The following is a 12,789-nucleotide window of genomic DNA, read 5'->3' as shown; positions in this document are numbered from 1 at the left end:
ATCAAACCCCTCCCTTTAATAAATACATTAAACATACTTATAGGTGTCAGATTTGGGTAAAAAAAAGGGTATCACTATCATATAGATGTAAACCCTTAGACAGGTCACGGACATTAGTTCACTTTGTTCCTAGGAGAGATTGCTCCTTTGTATGTATGTCTTTATTTATATATCGCGCCATTAATGTACAGAGCGCGTCACAGAAGTAATACACGTGACAATCATATAAATAACAAATAGTACAAATAACAGATCATGGGAATAAGTGCTTCAGACATAAAAGTAACATTTATGAAAAGGAGTCCCTGCTCCAAAGAGCTTACAATCTAATTGGTAGGTAGGGAGAACGTACAGAGACAGTAGGAAGGCGTACTGGTAAGTGCGTCTGCAGGGGGCCAAGGTTTATGTATGAGGTGTTAATTATCAGCCATGAAGCTACTCGCATGCAGGTGTGTTATGAGGTGGGTCTTAGAGGTGGATAGAGAAGGTGCTAGTAAAGTATTGAGGGGAAGCGTATTCCAGAGGTGTGGGTCAGTCAGTGAGAAAGGTTTAAGGCGGGAGAGGGCTTTAGATACAAAGGGGGTAGAGAGAAGACATCCTTGAGCAGAACGCAAGAGTCGGGATGGTGCATAGCGAGAAATTAGGGCTTAGATGTAAGGAGGGGCAGAAGAATGTAAAGCTTTAAAAGTGAGGAGAAGAATGGAGTGTGAGATGCGAGATTTGATCGGAAGCCAGGAGAGGGATTTCAGCAGGGGAGACACTGAGACAGATTTAGGAAAGAGTAGAGTGATTCTGGCAGCAGCGTTTAGGATAGATTGTAGGGGAGACAGGAAGGCCGGACAGCAGGAGGTTACAGTAGTCAAGACGGGAGAGAATGAGGGTCTGAGTCCGACCTTTTGCAGTGGAGCAACAGAGGAAAGGGCGTACCTTGGTAATATTGCGGAGGAAAAAATACGTTTTTTGCTACCTTTTGAATGTTAGAGGAGAATGTGAGAGAGGAGTAGAGTGTGACCCCTAGGCAGCGTGCTTGGGCTACTGGGGGAATGATGGTACTTCCAACAGTAATGTGGAAGAGGAAATAGGGCCAGGTTTGGGAGGAAGTTTGAGGAGCTCTCTTTTTGCCATGTTTAGTTTCAGTCGGCGGAGGGCCATCCAGGATGATATTCCAGAGAGACGTTCAGAAATGCCTTTACAAGGCTTTACCATTCACGAGTAAAGGCTACTTTCAAGGAGGGCCTTCTACAATGTTACTGTAACCAGATTATGTCTGTTCTACCCCTTTAATGGTACCGAGATCAAGAGTATACATTCAGCTGTTTTGTATACAAGCTATCAAGACACTAATTCCCCTGCAGGGGCGGCAACCCCAGTCCTCAAGGACCACCAACAGGTCAGGTGTGAAGGATATCCATGCTTCAGCAGAGGTGCCTCAATCAGTCCCTGCTTCAGCACAGGTGGCTCAATCAGTGGCACTGATTGAGCCACTTGTGCTGAAACAGGGATATCCTGAAAACCTGACCTGTTGTGGTGGCTCTTGTGGAGTGGAGTTGGCCGCCCCTTATCCCGTATTTGTTTTTGTCTCAGAGACACTGTAGAACTGTGATTTAAATAATACTGACCACACACATCAATTAAATATAACTGGCGTGACCTTATCTTAAAAACCAGGAGGCCCATCACAGCTTCCCTAATAAGACACGTAAATATTCCACCTCGGATACGTTTCATTCTGCAGAAATCAGCTTGCCAAATGAGATAAATGCTTCGGGTTTTTATGATGATTGTTTTAGGAACTTAATACCAGAGAGAGGAAGCCGCACTTATTTTAAGGCATGACAGCATTTCCTGCCATAAAAATGTCTTTATAACAGCTGTCCCAAAAAACAATTGTTTTAACGCCAAGCCCGCCACTTTGCGCGCACTTGTAAGGTCGGAGATGGCGTTTCTGTCGCATAGAACACTTTAGAATGTAAAAACAATAAGAGATAGTGAAAACATCAAGCAATTAACACAAGGGATCTGGAGAGTACCAAACGAACCAACTGGAAACTAATGGACCTGTTTCCATGAAAGCGCTTTAAAAGCAACACACACCTAAGTAAGATTTGACATTATTTACTGTAACTCAGGAAAGGGATTTGGGAATCACTGCAGATAACTCAATGATCACTTGGGGCAGGCATACTCAACTCCAGTCCTCAAGCCCCCCCCCCCCCAACAGGTCAGGTTTTACGGATATCCCTGCTTCAGCACAGTCATTGATTGAGCCACCTGTGCTGGAGCAGGGATATCTTGAAAGCCTGACCAGTTGGTGGCCCTTGAGGACTGGAGATGACCATCCCTGCTGTACACCGATTGATTCAGGGACCAGCGAGTAAAAAGGATGAATCCAAAGCTGCCACACACATGTAAAGATGACATATAAATGAACATATTTAGACTCTGATGTAATATTTAGAAAAGTAACAGTATAAGAATGACATTAGTCAGGCCCCTTTTGCATCGGAATATGTTTTTGGTGCTTTTGGGGAAAGATTTGTTACCTGCCACATACCACAATATTTAAAGTTAAGTTACTGGCGGTTTTCTGTTTGAAATGATTATACATAGTTACATAGTTACATAGTAGATGAGGTTGAAAAAAAAGACTTACGTCCATCAAGTTCAACCTATGCTAAATTATAGGATCTATAGGTGAAAAAGTATCCTTAGTATTTGAAAGGCATCTTTTCAAAGACTACTATAATTTAGCTATCATTAGACTGATAAACCCATCTGAAATTATGGCCAATTAACATCATTTCTCATTTTGTTTGTAAGGGAAGTGCTATTTTTTAATGCGTCGACCAATTAATTCAAGGTGCACATATTTATCAATGGATCTATACAAGTCAGAACTGTATTCTTGGCAGTGAAACAATTGTTGTTTTTACATCCACCATCGCAGTTCATTTTAGTTCAAATGTTACATTTTGACAGAAAACAGACTGCTGCAGTTATGCAGGTCTACTGCCATTAGCTACTCCTCCAAATAATTTACACAAGTCTTTCTATAGTCACGGAGAACGCTAGAACATGCTCCAACATTCGGGAATTAACAGAGCTTTCCAACTCATCAACCTTGTAACACCCACACACGTCTGCTTCCTGTATACTGAATTCTTAAGAAACAAAATACCTCTCAGAAGCACATGGTTGTACAGTTGGAAACACAAACACACAATCAAACTGAAGCCTTTAATCCAGACCATAAATAATTTTTACCTACTTATTACACATGGAAATGGGGTAAAAAGACTGGAGTTTGGACTTCGTGGATAAGATTTGAAGAGCACACAAGTGCCCAGTAATGTGCTATTCGTGAAGAACTGGAAGAAAATGCCAAACTGCACTCCGAATAATCACTATATCCTGTTAATTCCATTATTCTATTTAAGAAAAAGAATTCATAATATATCTCCTACACAACTGTAGTGATAAAGCGCCTTCTAGTTAAGTAATGGAGCCTTACAAAATAATACCAGATGTTTCCTATAATATCTAGAGCGAGGAAATTGAAATATTCTCAATGTCAGACCTTCTGACCCATCAGATCATTCTTGGTAGCCTTTGGGTTCACCATACTAAAGGGCAAAGCCCCTATTAGCCATTAGCCTGGGTTAGGCTAGTGGTTCTTAACCACTGTTGCACCACCTAGTACCAGATCTTGGATTGTTCTGTGCATCTTGGTATCATCTTCTTACATGAAGACTGGCCCCTGAACCCGGTCTGGATTATCCACTGGGCACCACGGGTACAGTGCCCATGGCCTAAGAAAAAGTACAATACATAACAATCCTTTGAAATAATGTATTAACTTATATTGGCTCTCAATATCCGCACACTGATTGTAACACACACACACACACACACACACACACACACACACATCATGGCACAGCTCTCCCGTGCTCTTCAGACATCTTCTCCCCGATCATTAGAGGTGGCCAGTTACATGTAAGGCAATACCGCCAACCGTATTATAGAGAACATATCAAAGTCATATATTAGATAGGTCTATGATTATATAATGGGACCTATATATTGTATACAATGCACATATCTATCTATCTATCCATAGATCTATCTCGGGGGCGTACGATTATGAGAGTTTCCAAGACCTCCAAAGACTTTAATCCGGCCCTGCTCTGGACTGTATGGCCCTGCTCTGGACTGTATGATTCTGCTCTGGACTGTATGGCCCTGCTCTGGACTGTATGGCCCCGCTCTGGACTGTATGGCCCCGCTCTGGACTGTATGGCCCCGCTCTGGACTGTATGGCCCTGCTCTGGACTGTATGGCCCTGCTCTGGACTGTATGGCCCCGCTCTGGACTGTATGGCCCCGCTCTGGACTGTATGGTTCTGCTCTGGACTGTATGGCCCTGCTCTGGACTGTATGGTTCTGCTCTGGACTGTATGGCCCTGCTCTGGACTGTATGATTCTGCTCTGGACTGTATGGCCCTGCTCTGGACTGTATGGCCCCGCTCTGGACTGTATGGCCCTGCTCTGGACTGTATGGCCCTGCTCTGGACTGTATGGCCCCGCTCTGGACTGTATGATTCTACTCTGGACTGTATGGCCCTGCTCTGGACTGTATGGCCCCGCTCTGGACTGTATGGCCCTGCTCTGGACTGTATGGCCCCGCTCTGGACTGTATGGCCCTGCTCTGGACTGTATGGCCCCGCTCTGGACTGTATGGTTCTGCTCTGGACTGTATGGCTCTGCTCTGGACTGTATGGTTCTGCTCTGGACTGTATGGCCCTGCTCTGGACTGTATGGCCCCGCTCTGGACTGTATGGCCCCGCTCTGGACTGTATGGTTCTGCTCTGGACTGTATGGCCCTGCTCTGGACTGTATGGCCCTGCTCTGGACTGTATGGTTCTGCTCTGGACTGTATGGCCCTGCTCTGGACTGTATGGCCCTGCTCTGGACTGTATGGCCCCGCTCTGGACTGTATGGTTCTGCTCTGGACTGTATGGCCCTGCTCTGGACTGTATGGCCCTGCTCTGGACTGTATGGTTCTGCTCTGGACTGTATGGCCCTGCTCTGGACTGTATGGCCCCGCTCTGGACTGTATGGTTCTGCTCTGGACTGTATGGCCCTGCTCTGGACTGTATGGCTCTGCTCTGGACTGTATGGCCCTGCTCTGGACTGTATGGCCCTGCTCTGGACTGTATGGCCCTGCTCTGGACTGTATGATTCTGCTCTGGACTGAATGGTTCTGCTCTGGACTGTATGGCCCCGCTCTGGACTGTATGGTTCTGCTCTGGACTGTATGGCCCGCTCTGGACTGTATGGTTCTGCTCTGGACTGTATGGCCCTGCTCTGGACTGTATGGTTCTGCTCTGGACTGTATGGCCCTGCTCTGGACTGTATGGCCCCGCTCTGGACTGTATGGCCCCGCTCTGGACTGTATGGCCCTGCTCTGGACTGTATGGCCCCGCTCTGGACTGTATGGCCCTGCTCTGGACTGTATGGCCCTGCTCTGGACTGTATGGCCCCGCTCTGGACTGTATGGCCCCGCTCTGGACTGTATGGCCCTGCTCTGGACTGTATGGCCCCGCTCTGGACTGTATGGCCCTGCTCTGGACTGTATGGCCCTGCTCTGGACTGTATGGCCCTGCTCTGGACTGTATGGCCCTGCTCTGGACTGTATGGTTCTGCTCTGGACTGTATGGCCCCGCTCTGGACTGTATGGCCCCGCTCTGGACTGTATGGCCCTGCTCTGGACTGTATGGCCCTGCTCTGGACTGTATGGCCCCGCTCTGGACTGTATGGCCCTGCTCTGGACTGTATGGCCCTGCTCTGGACTGTATGGCCCTGCTCTGGACTGTATGGCCCCGCTCTGGACTGTATGGCCCCGCTCTGGACTGTATGGCCCCGCTCTGGACTGTATGGCCCTGCTCTGGACTGTATGGCCCCGCTCTGGACTGTATGGCCCCGCTCTGGACTGTATGGCCCCGCTCTGGACTGTATGGCTCTGCTCTGGACTGTATGGCCCCGCTCTGGACTGTATGGCCCTGCTCTGGACTGTATGGCCCTGCTCTGGACTGTATGGCCCCGCTCTGGACTGTATGGCCCTGCTCTGGACTGTATGGCCCTGCTCTGGACTGTATGGCCCTGCTCTGGACTGTATGGCCCTGCTCTGGACTGTATGGCCCTGCTCTGGACTGTATGGCCCTGCTCTGGACTGTATGGCCCTGCTCTGGACTGTATGGCCCCGCTCTGGACTGTATGGCCCCGCTCTGGACTGTATGGCCCTGCTCTGGACTGTATGGCCCCGCTCTGGACTGTATGGCCCTGCTCTGGACTGTATGGCCCTGCTCTGGACTGTATGGCCCTGCGTTGCACTCTGGCCCTTTTGCTTGTTAACTATTTCTAATCCAGCCCTTTGGGCAATGAGCAGAAGAGCCCAGTTCCCCAGAAATTGTTCCTAAATGGGTATGAAGCAGGGAGGGGGTCTCCGCAGCCAAACCCCATTAATTTCAGCTGCGGGGACCCCCTGCTTCCAGAGATACTTACCTCCGCAGGGGGTGCCGGTATGTCTCTGCAGTTTAAAGGTCCCGGTCACGCCTTCCTGCTGGCCCACATGACCGGGACATTTAAACTGAAGAGAGATACCGGCGCCCCCTTCGGAGGCAAGTATCTCCGGAAGCAGGGGGTCCCCTGAGCTGAAATTAATGGGGTTCATTAATGGGGCCCCCCTGCTTTAACCCTATTAAAACAAAAATGAAGTCGCCATTACAGATCGTCCTTTTTGGGACTGATCCGTGGAAATCCCCGGGCCAAAGAAACCGGCTGATCCCAGGCAGATTCAAATCCGCCAAAACATGTCGCGCCCCTCTATGCGGGATATACGTGGCGTGTAATTAGGGGATGTCAAGGGGGCTCTCTAATGTGTTCTGCAAAGCAGCCCATCATGTATGTATCTTTATTTATATAGCGCCAAACATATACACAGCGCGTCACGGCAGTAACACACGTGACATAATAATATAACACGTAGTGGGAATAAGCGCTTCAGACATAAAAGTAACATTAGGAAAAAGGAGTCCCTGCCCCGAAGAGCTTACAATCTAAGTGGTAAGAAGGGAGAACTTGCAGACAGTATGAGGCTGTTCTGGGAAGGGGCCACGGTCAGCGTGTGCGAGATGTATAGTATAAATGTATCATTCATGTGACGATTACTGCTCGGCTCACAGGGGGAGTCTGGGAAACGCATTATTCGGATTAGAGGGGAATCAGTGTGGACAGAAGTGAGTGGGCCTGTGTGTGGTGTTGGAAATGTGTCACAGCATTAAACATTCAGGTTTGCAGAGTACGGGAGTGGCAATGTCACCAGTAAGTGGCTTCAATTGCAGTTACAGCAACTAACTCCTCGTGATCCTGGGTAAATCCTTTCATATTCCCTGTGCCGAAAATAACCGGGCTGGGTGCGTTTCTCTTTCTCGCCTTTTGCGTAAAGAAAGCGGCAGAGCACAACCAACCCCTACCCCAACCCACCCCCCTACCTCCCCCACTCCTCTACCCCAACCCACCCCCCTACCTCCCCCACTCCTCTACCCCAACCCACCCCCCTACCTCCCCCACTCCTCTACCCCCACCCACCCCCCTACCTCCCCTACTCCCATCCACTCCTCTACCCCCAACCACCCCCCTACCTCCCCTACTCCCATCCACTCCCTTACCCCCACCCACCCCCCTACCTCCCCCACTCCTCTACCCCCACCCACCCCCCTACCTCCCCTACTCCCATCCACTCCTCTACCCCCAACCACCCCCCTACCTCCCCTACTCCCATCCACTCCCTTACCCCCACCCACCCCCCTACCTCCCCCACTCCCATCCACTCCTCTACCCCCACCCACCCCCCTACCTCCCCTACTCCCATCCACTCCCCTACCCCAACCCACCCCCCTACCTCCCCCACTCCCATCCACTCCTCTACCTCCACCCACCCCCCTACCTCCCCTACTCCCATCCACTCCCCTACCCCAACCCACCCCCCTACCTCCCCCACTCCCATCCACTCCTCTACCCCCACCCACCCCCCTACCTCCCCTACTCCCATCACCTCCCCTACCCCAACTCACCCCCCTACCTCCCGCACTCCCATCCACTCCTCTACCCCCACCCACCCCCCTACCTCCCCTACTCCCATCACCTCCCCTACCCCAACCCACCCCCCTACCTCCCCTCTCCTCTACCCCCACCCACCCCCCTACTCCCATCCACTCCCCTACCCCCTACCACCCTCCTACCTCCCCTACTCCCATCCACTCCCCTACCCCCACCCACCCCCCTACCTCCCCCACTCCCATCCACTCCTCTACCCCCACCCACCCCCCTACCTCCCCTACTCCCATCCACTCCCCTTCCCCAACCCACCCCCCTACTTCCCCCACTCCCATCCACTCCTCTACCCCCACCCACCCCCCTACCTCCCCTACTCCCATCCACTCCCCTACCCCAACCCACCCCCCTACCTCCCCTACTCCCACCCAACCCCCTACCTCCCCCACTCCCATCCACTCCTCTACCCCCACCCACCCCCCTACCTCCCCTACTCCCATCCACTCCCCTACCCCAACCCACCCCCTACCTCCCCTACCCCAACCCACCCCCCTACCTCCCCCACTCCCATCCACTCCTCTACCCCCACCCACCCCCCTACCTCCCCTACTCCCATCACCTCCCCTACCCCAACTCACCCCCCTACCTCCCGCACTCCCATCCACTCCTCTACCCCCACCCACCCCCCTACCTCCCCTACTCCCATCACCTCCCCTACCCCAACCCACCCCCCTACCTCCCCTCTCCTCTACCCCCACCCACCCCCCTACTCCCATCCACTCCCCTACCCCCTACCACCCTCCTACCTCCCCTACTCCCATCCACTCCCCTACCCCCACCCACCCCCCTACCTCCCCCACTCCCATCCACTCCTCTACCCCCACCCACCCCCCTACCTCCCCTACTCCCATCCACTCCCCTTCCCCAACCCACCCCCCTACTTCCCCCACTCCCATCCACTCCTCTACCCCCACCCACCCCCCTACCTCCCCTACTCCCATCCACTCCCCTACCCCAACCCACCCCCCTACCTCCCCTACTCCCACCCAACCCCCTACCTCCCCCACTCCCATCCACTCCTCTACCCCCACCCACCCCCCTACCTCCCCTACTCCCATCCACTCCCCTACCCCAACCCACCCCCTACCTCCCCTACTCCCACCCACCCCCCTACCTCCCCCACTCCCATCCACTCCTCTACCCCCACCCACCCCCCTACCTCCCCCACTCCCATCCACCCACTAAATAAAGGGGAAGGGGGGGGGGGCAAAGAGCATTACATTTATGGTGCCTGATTTGATTTAGGGAGAGGGGGAAATCAATCAATCTTAAGAAGGCTTTCAAATGGTAATTCATGTCGGACAGCACTGACCTCCGCTTGGGTTTAAAGAGAGGCCCAGTGTTAATCAACTGAGCTCTGCCATGGCAACAATTCTGCACATCAACTTAGTGAGCTACATTACAAATCAACAAGACACGTTACAGCGCTGCGGATCAGAACATCTCAACTCTAATTATCATCATCGTGAGGTCCAGGAACTCGTTTACCCTCTGTGTGTTAGTGTAGTGTGATTCCCCCCAAATAACTTATAAATGTTAGATCTTGGGTCAAATTTAATTCTGCATCGCTAACAAACCATTAAATCATACACAACAATAGATTAATGCGGGGGGCTCAACTCCAGTCCTCAAGACCCCCCCAACAGGTCAGGTTTTAAGAATATGCCAGCTTCAGCACAGGTGGCTCAGTCTTTGACTGAGCCACTGATTGAGCCACCTGTGCTGAAGCATGGATATATTGTGAAAACCTGACCTGTTGGTAGGTCTTGAGGACTGGGGTTTGAGCAACACCCCCTTCCCCTCCTGTACCTTAAGCCTTTTTTTTTTTTTAAATTGAAAAGCACGATTTTTATTTTTCTGTTCGGTTTTCAAGGAATTAGGTCTAATAAGCATAATGATTTTATTACCCCGAGTTGAAGCGTTCCCTGAGCGAATTGTGGGTTTCATTATGCAAATTATGATTGATAACGCGCCCAGCGCTGCAAATGCTCATCGCATGACAATGCCGCGTCTTCCGGGGAAACCCATCTGCCATGAAACCTGGGAACGGCGGCTAAATCCCTCGGAGATAAAAGCTCCGGGACGATGTGAACCCTCCCGCAGGCTCCCTGATGTTAGCGCGCGGACATGTCACGCGCGTGTGTTACAGGCTCAGCTCATATTGTGACAGAAGGTGATATAAGCCACCAAATGAATGTTTCAGCGCTGACGCTCACCTTCCCCGTGTCCGGGGATTTTCATTGTTATACGTTAAAATGGCCAGATCCATTTTTTTGTCCCCACTAGGTTTGATGCAGGGGGATCTCCGGAGCTGAACCGCGTTGATTTCCGTTCCGGGGACCCCCTGCTTCCCGAGATATTTACATCTGGAGGGGCTGCCAGTAACAGCTCTGGCTGAGCACAGAACAGGCCTGTTTTAAAGGTGCCCGCGGGCCAATAGGAAGCTCCGGTCATCCTTTGCTGCTTCCTATTGGCCCGCAGTGCCCCCCCTGGCTTCCCATCTAGAGGGAAAGATCTGTATTTATTTATTCCTTATCCTTGGGCCCCAGAACTTAGCTGCGATGCCATTTAAACCACAATGTAACGGCAGCTTCACCAGCTGCAATTATTTCTTATTAGAAAAACAATAATGCAAAGACCCTTTGTGGGGTAGTCCTAAAACGAGTGGCTAACTCTGCCCTGATCACCGCATCTTTGGACGTTCTGCATTATTCTTTCCTTAGTTAGTTCTGACCACCTAGGCTACAAAAGCAGCGTGTACAGTAGGGTCTCGCTTCTCGGCGATCCGCCAATACAGCGGTACTGAGAAGGCGGGCTGCCGAGTCCGCGCATACTCAGAAGGGGGCCGCCGAGTCCACACATGCGCGGAAGGGGGGCCGCCGAGGAAGGCTTAGGAGGCAGGAGAGACGGGAAATCACCGCTGGACATAGACATGCTATGTTCCGCTTTTCGGCGATTTCCGGCGGCCTGGAACGGAACCCGCCGTATGAGTGTGGCCCCGCTGTATTACATATTTGTTATTGTGCTCCCTGTATTTGGCTATATATGCACGGACATTACGCATAGATATACACAATAGTTCTATGACATGTGATGCTAAGTTGGGATGTGCCTGCTATTGCTGAGAGATCTCATTCACACGTGCAGCATTCTGTATCTGTACCCCAAGGTCGTGTGAAGGTCGTGTGAAGGTCGGCCCTGTGGGTCTCTGCTTATCTAATGATGCCAACCACTGACCTAACCAGAAAATGTTTCACATGCCATTTTCATTCAAGCATACTATCCTGAGGAGATAGAGATATGTCTTTGTGTAACACAGACAAGTCCTCAAGACTCCCCAACAGGTCAGGTTTTCAGGATATCCCTGCTTCAGCACAGATGGCTCAATCAGAGGCTCAGTAAAACACTCAGCCTCTGATTGAGCCACCTGTGCTGTAGCTTGGACTGGTTGAGCCGTCTGTGTTGAAGCAGGGACATCCTGAAAACCTGACCTGTTAGTGGCCCTTGAGGACTGGAGTTGAGCCCCCTGGTGTAATACACAGACCCACAATAGTATGACAGCTTATCTTTAACACTTACTTCACCACCGGAGAGAAGAGACAATGCAATCGGCAGTAAAGTCTCACACCCTGTGAAATAAAGGACATGAATTCATCGGTTTAAGCACAAAGTAAATTCCACACAGACAGGTCTCCTATAAACACAAATATTACGCTTACCCCTTTTACTGCAACCCAGCACTCGATGCATGGCACACAGGATTACCTGCAGAGGTTTGGTTACCCCCAAATATTCACCCCTTTGGAGTGGCAACATTACATAAAATGCATCACAGGGATCAGAAAGAAGTCCTTCAGGTAAATAGTGGGAATGACAATGCAGTATGGCCGTGCTAAGCTGGAAACCAGTCGTGTGCAGGGCGTCTCTTACTGGTAGTGGAAGAGCTAAGTGACGCATGCGTGAGACAGGGCTACTTGTGCTCTGTGACCTGCAGTTTATCACCTATACTTGCACACCCCTGTGAATGGGGAGTTCCGGTGTTGGTGATGGAGGGTACCTACACTTTGCTGAGTTAGTCCAGCCCGAGGAGTCACCGAGACTGGATCACTCCTGTTACTGTATTATAAACCAGACTGTGATACATCAAGTTGGCATTACCGTGACATCTCCTGGAAAGTCTGTGATATTCTGCGCTACATGACATGGTACCACCATCACCCATTGCACAGCGCACATCTGTACGTTACATTACAGCAACATGCGTCATTCTGTACAGCCAAGGAAAACCAATCATGCTAATGGCCCCAGTCACCTTGCCCTCGGTGTTATAGACGAGGATCAGCACTAATATATGGGACACCATGACTTGTGGGACATATTAAATGAAAGGACGAGTGCTTTCCATGTGTCCGTGGCAGAAACCTCCTGATCTCACATTACGCGGGTTTAGTTCAAAGTTCTAGAAGCCACATCGGCCGTGGAGAAAGAGCAGATGTGGCTGTGCCACCTTTATCAGGAAAGTAGCCCATATACTGTGTACGTTTAACTTATCCCGTCACTGACCGTCACTGACCGTCACTCCCACAGGCTGGGAAACTGTAGCACGTAATTACAC

The 12,789-nt window shown here is 50.9% G+C and overlaps 1 protein-coding gene across 3 annotated transcripts in view; it reads right to left on the bottom strand.

Annotated features, from left to right (window-relative positions):
- PREX1 (phosphatidylinositol-3,4,5-trisphosphate dependent Rac exchange factor 1) overlaps positions 1–12,789 on the bottom strand; it is a 299,489-nt gene that overhangs the window by 111,479 nt on the left and 175,221 nt on the right. For all 3 annotated transcript variants that reach the window (XM_075571278.1, XM_075571280.1, XM_075571279.1), the window contains exon 13: positions 11,754–11,803. In XM_075571278.1, coding sequence (XP_075427393.1) covers positions 11,754–11,803 — 50 coding nt within the window. The remainder of the gene's footprint in view (positions 1–11,753; positions 11,804–12,789) is intronic.

Source organism: Ascaphus truei, chromosome 15 (genome assembly GCF_040206685.1).
Source record: "Ascaphus truei isolate aAscTru1 chromosome 15, aAscTru1.hap1, whole genome shotgun sequence".
NCBI lineage: Eukaryota > Metazoa > Chordata > Amphibia > Anura > Ascaphidae > Ascaphus > Ascaphus truei.
The sequence above is the reverse complement of the archived record's forward strand: the minus strand, read 5'-3'. Positions and strand labels throughout refer to the sequence as shown.